Below are 19,880 nucleotides of genomic sequence, written 5' to 3'. Positions count from 1 at the left end.
TCATCACTCCAACGATGAACTCTCTCTCTCTCTCTCTCTCTCTTTCTCTGTTATCAGTGTTAAAAATATTGCAGAAATGTGAAGCAAAGCAGCAGAGCATCACCCCGAGGACACACAAAACTACATAAATCCAAATCCTGGACAATAATAAACTCCATCTGACCAAATAACCCCAGCAAACAATGTGATTATACTGTAATGTTGATGCAACGTGTATGTACATGACAAAAAGAGAAAGAATAATAAATATATCATCAGTGTCAAGAAAATCTATCTTTTTTTTTATTATGTTCAGTTGTGTTTTTATGGAATGATCTTATCTTGTGACACAAACTGCAAAAAACAGCTGCAATGTAAATTTCAGTGTATTCTGTTTGTTGTTTTTTGAAGCCATGAAGCTACCAGTGTGTTCTTGGGAAAAAGCCCTGCTAAGTTAAATGTGGCAGCTAATGTTGTGTGTTTGCTATTCAGACTACAGAGTCTTGTACTCGAGCGTGTAATTAAGTGCTAAAGTGCAAAAGATTGTAATGTTTTATATCAAGATTACTATTCATGAAATGTCAGTCAAGTTTATACTTTTGTAATAAAGTGGCACTTTAAAAAAATGCTTTATTTTACAGTCTGTGTTATTAAACATGGGCAGAGAGCAGAATATGTAGCTGTCTGTAGATTCATGTTTTTGGTGTCATGTTAAGGAAATTATTAATATTTTGACATGTTATTTGAGGCTGCTTGTTTTATCTATTGTCCTTCGTCTTTTGTGCACAACCTCATTTCACGTGTGTGCGTGCGTGTGTGTGTGAGTAGCCTATGTTTTTTTTTATCTGTGTGCACGTGCACATGTGCGAGGGTCTGAGTAGCTGTGGAGGGGCGGGGGGGTAAGAGGGGAGGTGGGGGTGAGGAGGAAAAAAAAATAGGTCACCCCTTAAAACAAAAAGCTTGCAGTCAACATCGCAACCGTCTGCTGAATTTTCATTGGCGGGCTTGTCTCCATGGTAACAGGTTAACCTTGAGGCAGTAGTCACATGGGCTGAGGGAGTCTTCTGCTGTCTTGGAGAATACAGCGTGCGTCGTATGACATCCGTGATCACAGTGTCACTCGCTCGCTCGCCGAGGAGCTATCACAGGATGGGAGGGGGGGGAAAAAGCCCAAAACAAACGTGTAGGAAGGAAGAGAAAGAGTACAGAGGAGACGCTGTAGGTGTGAAGATGATACCACATTCACAGCTTATGTGATGTGCTAATCACACTGTGAATGACTGAATAAATAACATGAATGAGGCAGTCACAGTCATTGACAACAAAAAGACATCAGAGTGTGTGTGTATGTGTGTGTGTGTGTGTGTGGGGGGGTGGGGGGGGGGTGGGGGGGTATGTACACAAACCAGCTGAAACCAGGATCAAGAGGCATGAACACAACAGGAAGGGAATACCAGGAGGAGAAGGAGGTGAAGAAGAAGAAGAGAATTTTACTGCTCATTTTTTCACCCTGGAACATGAACATCTCACACATTTGTAAGTGAGCACTGCATTCAGAGGTCTGTCACTGAGACACATGTGTAACTTATGATTCAGGTGAGTCAGTGTGCATTCTCCTGAACAGAGGAGGACACACTATAAAACACACTAGAAGGAAGCTAAGTGTGAGCTACACTGACCCCTTCAGGCCTTAAAGTGCATCACAGAGAGAGAGAGAGAGAAAGAGAGGCAGACCCAGCGGCCTGTGTGTGAACCCTGAGAGTCAGAGGAGCATTTTAAATATTCAGATGTGTAGACAGTGCATGACTTTCCATGATCTCGCACCTGTCAGTCCAGCAGTAGAATTAAAATCTCCCTTTTCACAATAAAATGACACTAACTTCAAATATCTCAATACAATACTACACATATAAAAATGTCTCAATAGAGCAGCATAAAGTGTGTATGAGTGTATACAGAAATTATTCTTGAGCCATCTGCACCAGCTGTTCTTAAATTTAAACTCATGTTTTAAAATTACATGTGAGGCAGAGCAATGAAAACCAATCAGCCTGTTTTTTCATGTGACTGGACAATACAAAAATTGGCAGTCCAAATCTCATACATGCAGTATGCATCAATGCTTTAGTAAGCTTCTCTTTTACATATATATAAAGCTGTTAAGTTTATTTTAACAAACTAGCCTTCTAGTTTATATCTTTCAGTACATTTGACTTTAATGTAACATGAGAGGCACAAAGTGGGGTTAAACTGGAGATTAATGAATTACTCAGGTCAGCGTAATCAAATATTTTCCACCCATTTTAAGCTTCATGCACATTAAAAAAAGAGCAGAGCTAATGTGTGTGGCAGTGAGAGTGAAGATAAATATATATATATATATATATATATATATATATATATATATATATATATATATATATATATATATATATATATATGATGTTTGGCCCAATATAATGTTTATCCATAAATACAGACGGTGTCAGTCTGATCACAAAAGAATATATATATATATATATATATACAATTATCCTAAAAAATATTGTATTACACTGAAAGTTACCAAATAATAACTTCATTCATTCTTTTAGCACCACTAAAGGCTGAAATCTTTTATTTTTGTGATGAGCTGTTTTCTTTGGTTTATGAATCAATATCTCAGCTGTGTGAATTACAGAAGCTCTGTAAATCCATCCATCATTCTGCATGTTGCCTGCAGAACTGATAAAACTGCTCTTGGATGAAACTCTGGCTTGTTAACCTGCTAAACTCAGATGGTGTAGGTGGTAAATGTTACCAGTTGCATGTTAGCATATTCACATATTTACTGTCCCTGCTCCATTTTAGTAAAATTACTGTGCGATACTAAGAATATCCTGGTTTTAAGAACAGCTGGTGCAACCAAATCCTGTATAAATCCCTGTTATTGCATTATTGTACCTCAGAGGTAATGGCACTGTTTCACTCCTGTGACCCATCTGTATGAAAATATTCATGACAAAATAGAACAAAATGTCCCCCATGCATACAACTACACTGAGACTCAGGTTGCATAAGAGTACAAAATCCCATGTGCAGTACAGAAAAGTGAGTGTAACAAAGTTTTTGCTAGTGTGCCTGAAGAAGAAGAAAAAGAGGAGGAGGAGGATGATGCACAATGAAAAGCAGTTTCAAGTTTTTTTTCTCGTTTCTTTCACAGAGGCTCACAGATGTTTGACTCAGTATGACCGCTGCTCCTGGTTCTCCTCATCACTCCAGCTGTCAGACCCGTCCGTCCCAAAGTATCGGTCCCCAAAGTCCCCTGAAAAAACAGAACAGTGAGTAAGCTTAGACCTTTACCACTCATGGATACACAGTAAATCTGAATGAGGAAGCTGAGCGCTGTCTCTGTGCTGCTGCTGGGGAAAGACATCCCTGAGTATGACTGGGTGGGGGGGACTTTTGTGAGGGTACCGGTAGAAACAATAACAACATTTATAGCTGATTAAATGCCTGTCTGTAGATCCTTGAATGGCCACTTGGGGCAAAAGTGAGTCAATCTCTATAAACGTCTGCATTAATTATTTGGATGTTAGTCAGGTGCTGCAAAGATGCTTCCCACACCTGCTTCAAAACCACTCCACAGCAACCCTTTGTATGATATCAGGGAAGAATCATCTGTTTTTATTTACAATCAAAAAATGTGTCCTACATGTGGGCTTACCGATACCAGGAATTACATGTAAAAAGTCATCCAGGCTCTTGTCTACGGCGGTGGTGATGATTTTGACCTTTGGGAAGGCATAGGCCACCGAATGAACCCCGAGCTCTGCCATCAGCAGCGACACCAACATGATCTTATCCTCCTGCACCTCGTGATCCTTTTTAGACACACACACAGCAACAACTCTCAATGACTGCTTGATCTTTAACAGAAGCTAAAGTGATATGTAAAAAAAAAACATCTGATATTTGTCTTTGCAGAAATAATCAACCCTCACTGATAGAAAAACCAAAGAAGCCACACAGATGAGTAAGAAACATGTGACTGACCAAAAGGACAGGGCTCCTATTTGCTGTCTTACTGAAGAATAATGATGGTAATCTCCACCCACCAATAGGACTCGTACTGCCATCATGGCAGCAGCGCCGGTGGAGACGGTGCTGTCCATTAGGATGACATGATCTTCACTGATGTCTTTGGGCAGACGCAGGTAATGCAGCTGGCGAGGCCAGAGAGGAGGAGACCAGTTACCATGGTTACAAAAGCAGGAAGGGTAGTTACCACGGAGACACACATCATGTGGAAGAAATTAATAAATAATAACAAAAAAATAATCAAAACATTGGTATCTTTTGTTTGAAAGGATTTTATAGACACAACCCGGACACTGTGGGGAATCCTAAAAAGGAGAATCTTATATTTTATATTTTTTTTTCTACCTCTGGTTCTCCTGAATCCAGGTTGGTCTGGATGAGGATCTTGCCGATACGGACGTCCTTGCACACGGCCCTCAGGGCCGGCTCCATAGTCTCTCCTGCCCGCAAGATCGACACACCGGTGATCTGCAGAGACGAGGCAGCGAAGCAAGTGTGATGACAGAGGCCCAGAGGACACACTCGGCTGGAAGTTAACAAGACCTTGTAAAACAAGAACATCACTCACCCCTTTACCGTTGTAACTGCGGCCCTCGTACTCGTGGCCCTGTGGAGTTTGAACTACACACGTCTGTGAGAGGACACAATAAAACACACTACAAATGTGCTGCAATTTGTTTTTCAACAAAAACATTTAAAATACTGCAGGTTTAGTTGTGCAGACTTGAACTTTGATAAGAATCGATGATCGACAAAAACCAAAGAACAATGGTGGATCCCAAGAAGGTCTTTGAACACATATATATACACACAGGTGTATAAAATAAAGACACACACAGGATGCCTGACAGGGGTCAACTGGCTGCAAAGGTAAAGCATTTAGCTCCAGTGTTAAAAATCAGTCAAATTAATACATAATCAAAGTCCACCGACCTGAGAAGGCAGGAATGTCAGTGCATGTTCTATGAGGAGGCGCATTAATCTCTTTGAATAGAAGATAAACTCGTCTCGGCTTGTTTCTTTGTTCCTGCAGCACAGCAAAATTTTAAAGTTATAAATCGTATTTTTTGTCAAAGCTAAACTTCCAGTGTGAGCACCTGTTGGTACCTGATGATGGTGTGCAGGCCTCTGACCTGCGGCGTGCTCTCCAGCACACTGAGCGTCTGAGGCAGCGGCTGCGTCTGCTGGGCCGAAGCCAGGAGCGCCCTGAGACAAAGTGGAGGAGGAATAAAATGTGTCACTGTGTCATTCGGTCTGACTTTGAGGAGGCTGTGAGTGCTCAGAGAGGCAGACGAGACACAGCGCGGAGCAGACAAAGCACAGACGGAAAGTAGAGGGACCCAAAATATGTATCAGCGTACCTGACACTGAGCTCACGCTGCATAAAGAGAAGGCGAGAGAAAGGACGTGAAACGATGCAGATAAACAGAAGACGGGATACATGTCCTATTGTTAAAACATTCTACACAGAGGACATTTTGTCCTTTATGTCATTTTTTTGTCACATTGGGATCATTTGTCTTTTCCTGTACTTCAGTGGGAACAGCACAATCGTGGCAAGAAGAAGACAAACAAACACAAACATGTCTTTTGTAAAGTATAACAGCTATAAAAAAATGTAAAATTTGAATTTAATTTAATTTGACATAATCTTTTTTTTTAGTAAATTCTTGAGACATGTAAAGTTGTTTGAATGAAATATCACAATTTTATATCTGATGCATTTAAGGATCATTCTGTTTTTTCCCTTTTGGTATATTTAAATGTGTCATTTTGTAAATAGCTGTGCAGCTTTAGTGCAAAGAACTTGCAGCCTGTATGTTCTAGCTTCTGGACACATGGTGGCGCCACCCACTTAATGTACAGTGTGTGCCTTGGTGACTCACCTCCTCCAGCTGGCTGTGTACATGCTGAACAATCAGATCAATGGCCACCATGTTTCCACCACCTCGGAGGGGGAAAACGAGCATGAGTTGTTATTCTTTGTTGGACAGCACGAAAGAATGTGTTCTTTAGTCGGTCATGTGTGTGTGTGTCACCTCTTGGCACAACGATGTCAGCCAGCCTCATGGTTGGCTCGATGTACTGCTCGAAGGCCGGCTTCACAAACTTGTTGTATTGCTTGATGACGCCTTCAATGTCGCGTCCACGCTCTGTGATGTCCCTACGCAGCCGCCGAACCAGACGGATGTCTGAGTCTGTGTCCACAAAGATTTTCATATCCAGGAGCTGCAGGTGTGAAAAGCAAACATCCCCTGAACGCTGCAATAATGTTCACTTGAGCAAAACATCTGCACAAACATGGTGGTGATTACTTTACGGCGCTTAATTCTTCAAAAAGAAATAAAATAAAAGAACTCACCTGAAGGAGCTCTTTGTCTGCAAAAGACATAATTCCTTCAAAAATAATGACACTGGCGCCGTACACATTTTTCTGTAGGAGGAGGAAAAAAAACAGGAGTCTTAAAAAAACAGAAAACTGCTCCCTGAACAGCTTTTATGAGATTAAAGCTGTAACTAGAGTTATAGCATTTTATTTAACTTAAATTGATTTTCAGCTTTCAATTAAATTCCAGAGGACAAAATTACATGATGCATGTGTTCCTAAAATGAATGCAACACTGATCTGCAGGTGTGAGGCTCCTCACCCAGTCCTTCTGCCTCCCGTGTGTGGTGAAATCATACACCGGGATCTTCACACTCTTCCCCTGCTTCAGTTTTCGCAGTGTGGCAACAAGCAGCTCAAAGTCAAACGCTCCCGGGTGGTCGAAGTTGTAGTCATTGTTTGCAGCCAGGGCCTGCTCCTCTGGAGATAAAACCTAAAAAAAACACACAGAATTCAGATTCACAGGATGCTGCTGATGTTAAATAAATGGACGTCAAAGCCTGAAGCCTCCCACACTGACTCAGATCTGAAGGTGCTCAGAGATAAATAGGAAACAGACAGTGTACAACTATAGACAAAGCCCCTGTGATGTCACACAGGTTACAGAGGAGCTGATTTAAGTCTCTGTGGGACGCTGTGTGCCAACATGGCAAAGGTCACAGTCGGCCTAAACTCCCAAAACTGGCAAAGAGCGAAGTCGCAGAAGCAGGAAGCTCATGCTGTAGTTTGTTACATTGTGTTTGGTAAACACCTTTAGATTTAGAGAACTATTTTGCAGCTGATATCTGAGACCACAACACTGAAAACCACAGAGGGAACAATTAATGTCAGGTCTTAAAGTCATCAAAACAGCCTGTGGTACAGGGATTCTTTCATAACTCACCTGTTGTCAAGAAGTAAATGTAACTTCATAATTTACTTTGTACTTCCTGTTTTTACTTACTGTAATCTGAAGCATTACATACTTCCCATTACATCAAAACAGCATAATGATGCCTTCGAGGTGCTGATGATTGATTACTACAACATTTTTCTCCAATATGATCAACAGAAACCTTAACCGAATAACAAAATCACACACAAAAATGTCTGACATGCGTGACTCTCTCACCTTGTAGAAGGAATCCATAGACAACAGCACAACCCACGGCACATCCAGAGCCTCAATGATCTTATTGGCCACGGTGGTCTTCCCTGAGGCGCTGCCTCCACACAGCCCTGCAGATCCACACAGCATTTCAAAGGCCCATTATGTGTGTTTTTCAGAGTGTGTCTAATGTTGTCTGCTGCTCTGCATGTGTGATAGCACTACAGTGTTTATTGGTATAATAAGAGAGAATGGGACAAAGGGATGGGTTCTGCAGCTCGAAGCATGAAGGTAGTGAGAGAAAAGTAGCAGTCCAGAGGACTAATAACATCATCTGAGTCTGTCATACCGATGACAAACGCCTCTTTTGACTGGGCCCCGTGCTCGTCATACCAAGGAGGTCGGCCAGCGGTGTAGATGGTGCGTGTGCCTGTGCGGAGCAGAGGTGGTTCTGTTTTACTCAGAGAGGTAGCGCTCTTCCTGCGAGGGGCCCCGGCGGGGGGTAGGAGCCGGTCCAACGAGTCCTCCCCACTTCCACTGCAAAACAGCAAACAGCAGGGCAGGTTAGAGCCTGAACACACATTCGGGAAGGAACTGAGGGCGACTAGATCAGTTTATGTAGAATGCTTCAATCAAACATATGTATATGTATTCCATACATATGTTATGAACATATATTTGTTTTCCCATTGAGAATTGTACTATTTTATGGCTCGTGCTAGCACATAAGATTGTCCTTTTAGCTTTAGATCAACACCGTCCTTTAGCTTGCACAGCAGTGTTGGATTAAAACACAGACAATGCTAATCTTAGGATGTCTGGCAGGTATAATATTCAATGTACATGTAAAAGTCTGTCTTCCATCTCTGGATATCTTACAGACTCACAGGTTCCAGCTGCATCTGAGAAAGTTCAAACTAGCTCCACCACAGACTGAACAAAGCATTACCAAACTTTACTGCATGATTAAATACTCAAATACAGTACTATTAGTTATGCTACATACAGAATTACTATATTTCTCTGCACCATGCTAAGGTTTGATGCACAAATTTTCCTGAATACTAGTCAGTGCAGTACTTTTTATAGTGCCTACACAGTGCGTGAACACAGTGATTAAGATTAGACTCTTTATACTGTTTCCTAAAGAACATACAAAAGTCAGCTTAGCTTTTGCGTCATGCTCTCTGAGGCCACTTTCAGGAACTCCCAGTGGCAGTAATCACGAATTAAATGAGCGGGCGTGATGCACAGCTACGTATAAAGTGAGACAAATGGAAATGAAGACTAATGAGTGTTCTGCATATTCAGTCGATGGAACTGTTCTGTAATGACACACTGCAGGCAACACTGATAAAACCCCACTCTCACACCCAAATCCCCTTGCGCTAACCTACATCCAGCAGTTCCGTTGACCTCTCAACAACCCCTGTGTAGAGACAATTTATAGCTCACGCACATATTCACAGCGAGTGTATGTGGCAGAGAGAAAACAACAGCATCAACAGTGATCTCACCTGTGGTCTGGCCTGAGTGACCAACAGCCGGAGATTCTGGCTCCTGTGCAGTCCAGGAGCGTCAGATCTGCCTCAGCCGACAGCCTGCTACCCTCCAGCTCGCCTGTTACCGTGGCAACCGCCTCAAAACAACAGAAAGTGGCCCTCAAGGCTGAGCGAGGTCAGAAATGTGTGAAAATGACGGGTCTGCCTCTGCCCTGCGTTTACTCATTCACACATCTGAACAATCTGCTCCTCTCATGTGTCCTCCTTCCTGACCGACACTAAGAGGATCACTGTAACAGCAAAGAGGTGCTTGGCTGGTATTAATAGAGGCACCTGTAAACAAAAAAAGAGGACAGCAGCACGAACGTCTTCTGTTGATCCTTCCTCTCGCTTCACTGACCTGATCCACACTACAGAGCCAGAGGGATTCTCTGCTGCTTCTTATTCAGACCAACCAGTAAACAGTGTCCATCACAGTCCATCCAAAGGACTAAAATGAAGTCTGACCAACCACTGAAAACCCAAAGATACTCAGTTTATGAAAGACAGGAAAGCCTCACAGTGGGGAGAATATTCTGCCCTGCGACATGTGTGCAGAGAGAATATAACATGGAGACGCCAGCTTTGCACTACGCCTGATTAAATACATCATAGTGATAGAGGCTGCAGGCCTGCTGGATGCACAATCAGCATCACATAATCACACAGAAGGCAGCACTGCCCCCAGTTTTCAACTTGCATCAATAGATGTGCTTCAATGACACAGACACCACGAGACTGTGCTTTCAGCCAGCAAAACAGAACTAACACAGTAACAAATATCCAAACTACGACCTTCTGATTTTGAGTAAATTAAAGCTGTGTGCAAAAAACTTTGCATCTGAAAGTCACACATCCACATCCAGTCCCAGCTCTGTAGACTGAAAGCCTTTTGGTGACAGCTCATGCTACCAGTGGTAAAAAAAAAAATGACATGAAGGTGTAATTTCCAAAGGAGAGGGAGCACCCAAGCACAGCACCCTGAACGCCGTACTAAACATGCTGTGTGTGTACAGCAGCATTATCATCAGGTCCGCTGTATAAAGCGTACAATAAAAAGAAAATAACAGCAGCTTTGTAACCTTCAACAACACAAACTGGATTAAACAAGAAGTGCATCCAGACCAACAGCTACAGCAGAATTAAAGCTGGGAATGAAAAGCAGCATTAAGCCATTCTTACTGCCACAGCAGTTGTTTTGAGTATTATCTTACAAAAAAAAAACAGTAAATAAATTACTTAAAAACTTGTGATAATACATCAGTATTTAAGACTGTGACAGCCTTGTAGAGTAGGTTTGCTAATTTAGATGAATTATGAGAGTAATCATCTTGTACAGCAGCTGAATTCTCGCGAGATTTGTGAGTTCACAAACTCCCGCAACAAACCATCTGGCATCTCACCAGGTTAGGTGAGTAATGATGGAATATTTTAGTATATTGCAGTATACTAATAATCTGAATAAATCTACTCAGGTAGATGTATTTAGGTCGAGACCACCGCTGCCTGTGTGCAGCTACAGACTGTTTAGATTAAAGAGGAAATAATTGAATGTTTTGTTGACAACTGTACAAAATAAACCCAATGAATGTAAACACGTTGAAACATCTGCTGTTATGGTACCACTGATGTTTGCACCTGTTTCAGGTACAATTCAGGGATTTTCTGGTGGATATGACGCACGTCAGCGCCAACATGCCGCTCACCTACTTCTGTGCCCCACACACACATCTGTGCATCTACAGCCACTGATACCATTCAGTCAATGGATGCTGACAGACATGATTTCCCTGTATGTATACATGTTATATATTTGTGTTGTGTTTGGAGGAGGAAGAGGAGGAGGAGGAAGAGTGGGGATGTCAGTGTGGTGCGTTACATGAGCAGGACGCTGCGGCGGACTACACAATAAATGAAAACCCGCATTTTGAAATAAACAATTCAAACACAGGTAATTAATACTGAGAGTATCTTGTACCTGTCCGAGCGGGACGACATTATGTTCCCGCACTCCGCTTCCATCGATATCCTGCGCCCTCGGAGCCGGCGACGGCCGGTTAAAGCCATGGATAAATAGATTCCTGCTTAAGCGCACTGAGGGATTGTGGGAAATGCAGTTTATCGTCACATGAGCAGAGTAATGCATAGTATGCACACAAGCAAAAAAAAAAAGAGACCCACTATGATATTCATATATTTTTATTTACTTAAAAGAGAGGAAGAGCCAGTCAGAGAGGACAGTAATTCATCACAGAGCAGATTGTCACGAGGCTTGTTTTCCATCACAGTTCAGAGTCAGTCTGTGTGTCAAACATAGAGAATGAACAGCTGCCAGCAGCATTCCAGGCATCACTGCTCACTGGAGGCATTTCTCCCACAGGTTTGATTCACATTAGAGTTTTAAGGATTTTTTATAGTTCCACGGTGTCTTCCAGCTACGATATATTTCCAAAGGAACCTGAGAAGGACAGAGAGATGGATGGAGAGAGCTTACAGGTGCCTGCTGTGTCCAAAGTGAACACATCAAAACAATAAAAGACTAAATGATCCTTTTTTTTTGTTACTTTTTTTTGTCCCCTAACAAATTACAGTTACAGGCCACAGAAGGACAGACATGACTGCTGTTGTTGGTTATTTCATTGATTACTGTTGTGGGTTTAATTATAGTTTTTAAGTGTGTGTCATTTAACTGTAGGCACCAACACTTCAGACAGGTGGTACAAATCATCTTACTAAAACATCTGCCAAATGTCATAACACTCAAGTGTCAAAAAACTTCTAGTAAGCTAATGTTTTGCTGTGAAAGGGTTAAAAACACACCCTCACCTCTGCTGAGCAGCTGCAGGTTTCGTCCCTCCTCCTGCACCTGGAGCTGCAGCACCTGTTGCAGCAGCTCCTGCCGAAGCGTTTCCTGCACTAAACCCATTCTCTTCAGCTTCTCCCCATTCAGACGTAGCAATGCTCGGCCTGTAAGATGATAGAAACCAACTTCACTTTTAATGTTTTTTTTTTTTAAATCCACCTTTTACTCATTAGCCGTATGACCTGTGATGGCGTGATGGGAGAACGCCTCCACGTATGTCAGGTAGTTGTGTGGACAGTGCTTCTTTAGCCATTTACAAACATCTTGTTGTGACCAGAGCACGACGGGGCGGATCAGGCTGGGCTGGGTCGGGCTTGTGTGGTATATTCCATAACTGTCACCAGATCGATACTGTGAATAAGCAGAGACACAAAAAACATACAGAGATGTTAATACTTTATTGATACTCTGACATTTCTGGAGATGCTGCTTTCTCACTGTATTGATAAAAATGGTAAAGCTACAAAATAATAATAAGGACTTAAAAACCAGAATTAGTGGTTAAGAGGAATCAACCTTAGTCAGTATATAACTATACTAACTATAATGCTGATATAACAAAGCTTCCAAGATGTCACCCCCCAGGGTACTGAACAGCCATTTTAATTCTCAGTGGAAGGCTGCAACATTTGCCACGTCTGCCTAAACTCCAAGTACAGGCAATGAGGTGTTCTCGCCTGTCACTCAAAGCGGTCACATCCATAATTATGCGACCTCATAAACGTGTGAGAATATTTTGTTTAAACCTTTACATTTGGCTGTAAATATGTTGTAATCTGCTGTAAAATTGGCCATTTTAACATGGGAGTTTATGGGGATTGACTCACTTTTGGAGCCAGCCCCTAAAGGCTGCAGGGTGAACTGCAGTTATTGTCCGCCTGGGCTTCATTTCTCAGCCCTGGAGGTTGCTGCTTGGAATTAACTGATGTAGAAAAGCAGCTAAAATGAGCATGTCAACCTGCCAAACGGCTCCTTTAAAGCGCTGACTCTTATATCCAGTGCTGTCACTTTAGCATAAACAAACCCACAAATACTTTACATGATGCGTGACCTCTGCTGATTAATCAAAGATCTGCTGGGAGGATTATAAGCTAAACATTCCCAGTCCAACTCATGCACATAGATATGCCTGCTCTTTAGTGAGATTAGTCCCCTATAAGCACAAGTTTGAAACTCATTAGAGCACTCGGGGACGATTTATACATGTACAGGATCTGAAACGTTGGAGGAGCAATGTAGTCAGGCCTTTGATCAGCCCATCAGTTTGAAAAATTTAGCAGTTTCTCCAACTCAACTTTTTCTCAGATGGAAGATTTAGAGGCTGGCTTACATTTAAGAGTCAGTGGGGCAAAATGTGAACTGATGACACTGATAGAATAACATAGCATTTTAAGAGATAAATCTAGTAAAGTAACTTATCAGTGTTGGAATGTTTATGTGCAGCTCTGTTGACCAGAAGGCAGCACCTTAAAAAGTCTTATTTTGGAGATTCAATTTAAATATTTGTTGTTTTTGTCCAATAAAATGACGTAAATGAGCAAATACCCAATATATAATTTCATTTTTTTATCTAAAAAAACATGACACAAATGACAATCGGATTATTAAAACAGATGTGAATCCGTTTCCTATCAAATGTAACCAGTAAACTGTGTTGCTCTGAATGTACAGTTTCTACAGAAACGACCAAATAATGATTGGTACAGTCTGCTGCAGAGTGAACAGCATGTAAAAAATAAATAAATTAAACTGAAAGAAGTGAAAATTCTGAAACACATGTCAAAGCGCAAACACACAACACTGATTAAGTTCATGTTCCTAGAGACAAAAATAACCCGACCGCTACATTATGTGCATCCAAGAGGATTGAAGCAAACAAACAATGCACTGTATACGACTCTGTTATCAGCCCAGCCCAGTTCTATGTTTGCAGCTTTAGCTGCAGCTCATAACAGCCTTTTAAAGAGCCTTTCATGAGGGTGGAGACAAAAGCATGGGCTCTGTGACTTGTAACCATGGGCTTTAAATGAGGCCAGTTGACAGCATACATGGTTTGTCTCAATTGACGGCTGTGCTGGATCAGATAACAAAAAACTTTAATTTAAACAGCTGCTGGAAATATGGGTATGATGACGCCTCACATAGAAAGACCCATAAAAAGGCATATTGTTTATTATCCAGCCACACTAACCACAGACTAAACACTATCAGGAGTTCAGTATCAGACTACTTTTTGTGTCTGCTGTCAGTAGACAGACACAGCGATGCTGCAGCAGAGTACGAGTGTTGGAAGACGTGTGCTATTTACAGCGGAGCTAAAAGGCCTAAAAGGCCACCAACCCGCTGGGGAGAGAGCAACTTCCATTCTCTGCTAACAAAGTGCCCATTTGCAACAATGGATGATGACCGGTCACATTAGCTGGACTGTGATTCTTCTCTTTCAGACTTTGCTCTATAGAAATCTGAGAGAAGAGTTGCTGTGTGCCGTGCAGGCTGTTTGCATGTGCTCTCTAATCACTTATATAAATAAAATAAATATATGTATTAGTGATTTTTAAAGCACATATAAGATCAGATTGGGTCTGCCTGGGTAACAGAGAAACAGATTACATACAAGCCAGTGGGCATGCTTTTAAAAAAGTCTCTGGAGACCTTAGATATGTTACCAATAGTGATACAAAACATCCATCAGACTATTGAGTTTTTTTTTGTCTTGCTAGCTGAATGCTGCTGGACTGCATGTTTGCTTGTTGTTACTGTGATGGATCGTGCAGCTTGTCAACAGATCATTTAAACAGTAAAATGACATACAAAAAGTCGATGAAACATTAAACACATAGATACAGGCAAATACAGTCTGTCCCACAACAGGTGCTTTTTCCATTGCAGGAACTAGCAGGCTATTTTAGACAACCCTACACCAGCGTGTATGTGTGTGTGTGTTTCTACCAACTTCCTCTCAGTTCCTTTCCAGTTAAAGTTGAAGGTCAAAACAAAAACAGCAGAACACAGAAACAAAAACAAAGGAACTACCAGGTCGTTCCAGGGCATCCTGCACAGTTATGCAGGCTGTCACAGAAGCAACCTGTAAAAACTCTCTTAGGGGAGGAAAAATATAAGATACCTATTGATAAGACACACCGCTGAGCACTGACAACACTGCAGCTCTCTTGAAGTTACAGTCAGTCTTGTGAATTATTACATCACCTCATGAGCCTGGTGGACTCTACACCACAATGGTGACAGACTGAATGGGCTGATCAGGTTCCTGCAGTGGAAAAGCACCTAATAAAGGAAGGCCTGGGCCTGGCTACCTTCAGCTGTCTGTCTATGGTATTCCTGTGAAATCAAGACAGGATGCCGTATGTTCCAAGGTAATTTAAGGAGTGTAGCAATAACTAACAGCACATACCTAGTTAATGTTTGAAGTTATGTAACAGATGAGTTTTAGCACCCATACACACTCTAACCTGTTTGACCAAACTAAGTGTGTACACAGTTCATTGAAAAAGTACATTCCAATTTCAGTTTGCCTTTTAAGCAACACTGCAAATACCTTGTGTCAAATATCATCACGCTTAATGAAGCAGAAAGACACTTATCTCTCTTATTGTCTACAATGAGGAAGACCTCGGGGGGTTATCACAACGTCCACCAGGTTTGTGATCAAACATGCTGCTGTGTTCAGTACCTGCAGGGCTTCGGTGCCCGGCTGCTGAAGCAGCTTCACAGTTCGGCCTCCTGCAGTTTTCTGTCCGCGACCATCATGCCAGGTTAGGTTCCCACCTGTCCGTCGACTCAGCTGGTGCTTGAAGTCCTCGGGTAGGGCTCTGTACTCCACAGCTGGCCTGCAGAAACTGAAACTGGATGCAGCTGCATAGATAAAGGCAAGGGTAGGTAAACTAATGATTAGACATGCTGACAACTTAAAAACAGTATGAGACTTGCACTACTGAAAAAAAACCTCCCTCACTGTGTGTGTTTTGAAAACAAAAACCCAGAGCTGAACTCATCTGGACGCCCCACCATTCAGAGATGATCTCATTATGAAAAACCTGCTGGGACCTGCTCTGTTGACACTAAGCAGGCACATGACGACGCTCAGTTCTCCAAGCGTGGACAAGCCAATGATCAGGTACTGCAATTATTGTGTAAAAAAGCTTGTAAGCCAGATTCGGAGCTGTGAGACAGGCCACTTTCTCATCATTACAAGGAGGCCTGTAGGCAGACATCCAAGCCTACTCAACAGCAGGTGGCTACCCAACATCCAGTAATTAAAGAGAGTGTGGAACTACAGTAAACACGCTGTTACTGGCACAGAGTCTGGCAGCAAGCCACGGGTCATTACAGATTCATGTGCCAGATTGAAAGGATTTTCTTACCGTGTTTGAAGATATGTGTGCAGCTGTGTTTGTGTGTGTGTCAACACGCATTTTCAATATCTAAGCTGACTAAGAGAATTTAAAAGGAGGACAGAACCAGGGAGGCTGTTAGGGGGGGGCAAAGTTTTGAGGAGATGAAAGAGAGTCTTCGTTTCTCTATAGCTCTGTGCCTCTCCTTTCTGTCAGTCATTGTCTCCCACAGAGAGAAGAGCCAAACCGGGTCCTGCAATCGCCAGGCAAACCAGCAGCACCACGTTATTATGAATAAAACTGAACGATTTGTCTTTCTTTGAGGCTTTACACCAAGACTGTGTACATATGAACCCTCCTTTGGAGTCTAACTCACCCAGGAGGCTGCTGTAAACACAGATGTGCCCCTTTCATGGGTTTAAATGCATAATTAAGACCCCCTTGACAGCATCTTCCTTCTATAGGAGGAAAAAGTTCTCATAACACATACAAAGTGCCAGCACTGGGAGGGAAAGTGCTGTCATGTAAAGTGTCTGCTGTATGTTTAATTTAGATGTTTTTGTTGAAGCTGTGTGAAATCAAAGCAGAGAAGAAGCTCCACATCTTCCTCTGTGAGTCCATGCACAAAGCTGACCCCAGCACCATGCTGAGCGCTGTCCGTTTCAGCACCACTGACCATCAGCTGACCGCCCCGTTGGCTGTCCCTGTTCCTTAATGGTCCCTTAATGTGCATCCAGGCGTTGATATAACACCGAGGGTGAAGTTACCCAACAGACAAACTCAATTTACATTCGGTGCTGGAGTATTTACCTGTAACACACCCGATAAACGGGTCCGGTAAGTAGCCTAATGAGTTAAACTAACGAACATGTGCGTGATCCAAAATGTCCTCTAAAAAACCTAAAGCTTCTTACCGTCCACAGCCATGGTGCTTCTGTGTCAGAATAATTCTACTTAAAGCCTCCCATCATCTCATGTGACCGACACACAGGCTGCGGGGTCCTGCCGCGTCCACCTCTCCTCCTCTGCGCGCGTTTCGTTGACCGACAAAACTTTCAGTGAGGTTCGGCACAAGAAGCGACGTCCCACATCCTCTCCACTGCTGTCGATGGTCCGACTGGGAAACAAATCTTAAAACCTCCTCACGTCTCTGTAAACGCCACGATGTGCGTGTGCGCGGTGAAGTTGTTGTGAAGACTGACAGGAATGTCCCCCAGCAGCTGGCTGACTGGTTCCGCTGGTTCAAGGCGGCGGGCGCGGGCATGTGCGTGCAAGTGCGCGCGCAGCCCATGTATTTGTGTGTGGTTTTTATCTGTGTCGTGAGAATCAGACGCGCGGCTTTTTCTCAAGAGCATGCATGAGCGCAGAGAGCTCAAAGTGCAGCCCCGGGCCCTGTAATTAACGCAGCCAGTGGAGACTCTGAAAACAGCCGGATGAAAAGGCTTCTCATCGCTGCAGCATCCACCATAAGGAATTCCCCTTCGCCTTTTCTTAAAGAAAGGGAGCTCTGTGCGCCCTCTCTGTGATGGACCCTCTGTGTGGTTTGTGCAAAGGAACTGCAGGGTGTATACATCAGAGAGCGCCGTTAATGCACCCAGCAGCCTCAGAGTCACTTTATCGATCACATTTAGTCTTATACAGTAAAGATTATCTGTAAATAACGTGACCTTTGACCTCCTGCATATCAGCATCAAAACAAATCTGATCAAGAAGAAAGAAATCATGAGCCTGTCTTTGTTTTTTCTTTTTGGTTTCTGGTAACTCCAAACAAATTGAAACAAAAAGCGTAACAACAAAAAAAATCGTTAAAAATGCATCACTGCGCAAAAAACATAACGAGGAAATGAAAAAGTACAAGTGGGTCACCATTTATGAATAATTCCCACTTTTCCCATTTAACATAATAATAATGATCTACTTTACTGACCTCTATTTAGAAGACAATTGTTCAAAAGATGCTTTCTGTCCAACCCAAATCCACATTTTACCAGTGGGGATGATAATTACATTTATATGAATATAATACCCTGATTCTGATCACCAAACAGATATCTGTAATCACACTGAATGCAACAGAATATGTTGATTTCTATTGACCATATTTAGGGTGGATTAGATGTGGGAGTAAAACTGAATATAAAGACAAAGCCTGTAAACCATAGAGACCAGACTGCCATCCAAAAGACTGTGATTCATGTCTCATATATGTTTCACTATGCTGCCTTTTTCAGTCATTGTTTATAGGAACTAGTTTCCCCTTCCCCATTAGGAAAATGATAGTGTTTATGTAACTCTGTGCCCTTCTGTGAGCAACATGCATGATAGAAAAGAAAATATTGGAGACACATGTAAGAAATTTGACCCCTAAAATGTCCTTTTTTAAACTAAAAAGCTACTGAAAATAGAAGATTCACACTCAATACCCAGTGTGAAGTGTATGGGATCCCTCTCAGTTCAGTAGGACGTCCTCTCTGACCTCTGAACACATCATCAAATATATATGTAAAATACACTGTCTGTCAATACACCACACCTAAAAGAAGAGGCAAGGGGTAGCTCACAATGCTCACAATGTTATCAACGTTCTTTATAAATGCAGTTTAGTCAGAACAACTTCTCAGAATGTGATAGAGTGTGATAACAACTCAGCTGCTGCTCTTCACTGTGTTTTAGGCCACTTCAAGACACCCTCATCTGCTACATGAAGCACCCACTTCTAGCATAAATCCATAAAAAGAGGGTAAAGTGAATTTATTTATCCGCTGCTTTAAGCTGTAGCTGCAGGGAGTCACTGAGGGATTGTTGCTGCAGGGTCTGGACATTTTGTGATTTTCATCGGTATATTTATAAATATTTCATACGTTTTTTTGTTTTTTTTTAAAGCGGGCTGCTCTGGTTTTCAAACAGTTTGGCAGAAATCTAAAAATGATCAGCCAACAAAAGTCGCTCTGAGATATGACACTGCAGTTGTTTGCGTTATCACACAGAAACAAGCACAGAGGAAATGGAGAGGGTTCTTTTTGTTCTTCGTTTTCAGGCTAAAAAAACAGATTGTCCTGCAGATTAAAGAGATGACAGTACAACCTAAAGCCTGAAATATTAAACAGGGCAGGTGCTTGATCTGTGAAGTAACATGTAGGCCACTGGACACACACACTGGGCATTTTCTGACTGCTAAACCTTAAAAATTCCCAAAAAGAAATAAAAAATGATGCTTTTAATGACTTGTTTTAGGTAAAAAATCCAAATATAGCAACTATTGTTATAGGTAGAGGTGTAGTCAAACATGTATACTGCCCCCTAGTGAAGACTAGAGAGATCTTTATGCAAATAAATTAGGCAACACTGGCAACTGTTGACAGTGAAACTACACGGTAGAGCTACAACATAGATCATATTATCCTAATCTGTGAAGTTGTGGTTTACTTTGACCTTTACATGCGTCAGTAAACTGCAGCATCATTTCCCTCTGTTTCCTGACTTTATGCTAAGCTAACATCTTCTAAAGAGTCTCATTCCATCTAACTTTTTGCAGCTATTCACATTCCCTTAAATGGATTATTTAAAGCATTTTAAGAGAGAAGTTTAACAT

The 19,880-nt window shown here is 42.1% G+C and overlaps 2 protein-coding genes across 2 annotated transcripts; both read right to left on the bottom strand.

Annotated features, from left to right (window-relative positions):
* Nucleotides 1-2,713: 2,713 nt before the first annotated feature.
* On the bottom strand, nt 2,714-11,140 carry uckl1a (uridine-cytidine kinase 1-like 1a). The gene is made up of 15 exons (XM_028409946.1): nt 11,052-11,140; nt 7,882-8,069; nt 7,557-7,663; nt 6,708-6,878; nt 6,422-6,493; nt 6,099-6,288; nt 5,946-6,007; nt 5,421-5,437; nt 5,167-5,265; nt 4,993-5,086; nt 4,628-4,690; nt 4,405-4,527; nt 4,077-4,184; nt 3,686-3,842; nt 2,714-3,283 (listed from the first exon to the last, which is right to left on the bottom strand). The coding sequence occupies exons 1-15, from the start codon at nt 11,138-11,140 to the stop codon at nt 3,201-3,203; spliced, it is 1,623 nt and encodes a 540-aa protein (XP_028265747.1). The 3' UTR covers nt 2,714-3,200.
* Nucleotides 11,141-11,294: 154 nt separating this feature from the next.
* On the bottom strand, nt 11,295-17,505 carry samd10a (sterile alpha motif domain containing 10a). Its single transcript, XM_028410132.1, has 5 exons — nt 17,203-17,505; nt 15,628-15,809; nt 12,119-12,287; nt 11,900-12,040; nt 11,295-11,531 (listed from the first exon to the last, which is right to left on the bottom strand). Exons 1-5 carry the CDS (start codon nt 17,213-17,215, stop codon nt 11,509-11,511), a joined length of 528 nt encoding a protein of 175 aa, XP_028265933.1. The 5' UTR covers nt 17,216-17,505; the 3' UTR covers nt 11,295-11,508.
* Nucleotides 17,506-19,880: the final 2,375 nt, after the last annotated feature.

The sequence above is a fragment of the Parambassis ranga genome, chromosome 7 (genome assembly GCF_900634625.1).
Source record: "Parambassis ranga chromosome 7, fParRan2.1, whole genome shotgun sequence".
In the NCBI taxonomy this organism is placed as follows: domain Eukaryota; kingdom Metazoa; phylum Chordata; class Actinopteri; family Ambassidae; genus Parambassis; species Parambassis ranga.
Note: the sequence above shows the minus strand (reverse complement) of the source record. Positions and strands in the feature narration are given on the sequence as shown.

Bases quoted from the DNA above. Each gene is read 5' to 3' on its own strand.
- uckl1a (XM_028409946.1), bottom strand. From the start codon at position 11,140: ATGGCTTTAACCGGCCGTCGCCGGCTCCGAGGGCGCAGGATATCGATG. The intron at 4,185-4,404 runs GTAGAAAAAAAA...TGGCCTCGCCAG, and splicing joins TGGATTCAGGAGAACCAGAG to CTGCATTACCTGCGTCTGCC. The intron at 3,843-4,076 runs GTGGGTGGAGAT...GTGTCTAAAAAG, and splicing joins TGGCAGTACGAGTCCTATTG to GATCACGAGGTGCAGGAGGA.
- samd10a (XM_028410132.1), bottom strand. The intron at 12,288-15,627 runs GTACTGAACACA...GCTTATTCACAG, and splicing joins CGGGCACCGAAGCCCTGCAG to TATCGATCTGGTGACAGTTA. The intron at 12,041-12,118 runs GTCATACGGCTA...ATCATCTTACAG, and splicing joins CTCCCATCACGCCATCACAG to GCCGAGCATTGCTACGTCTG.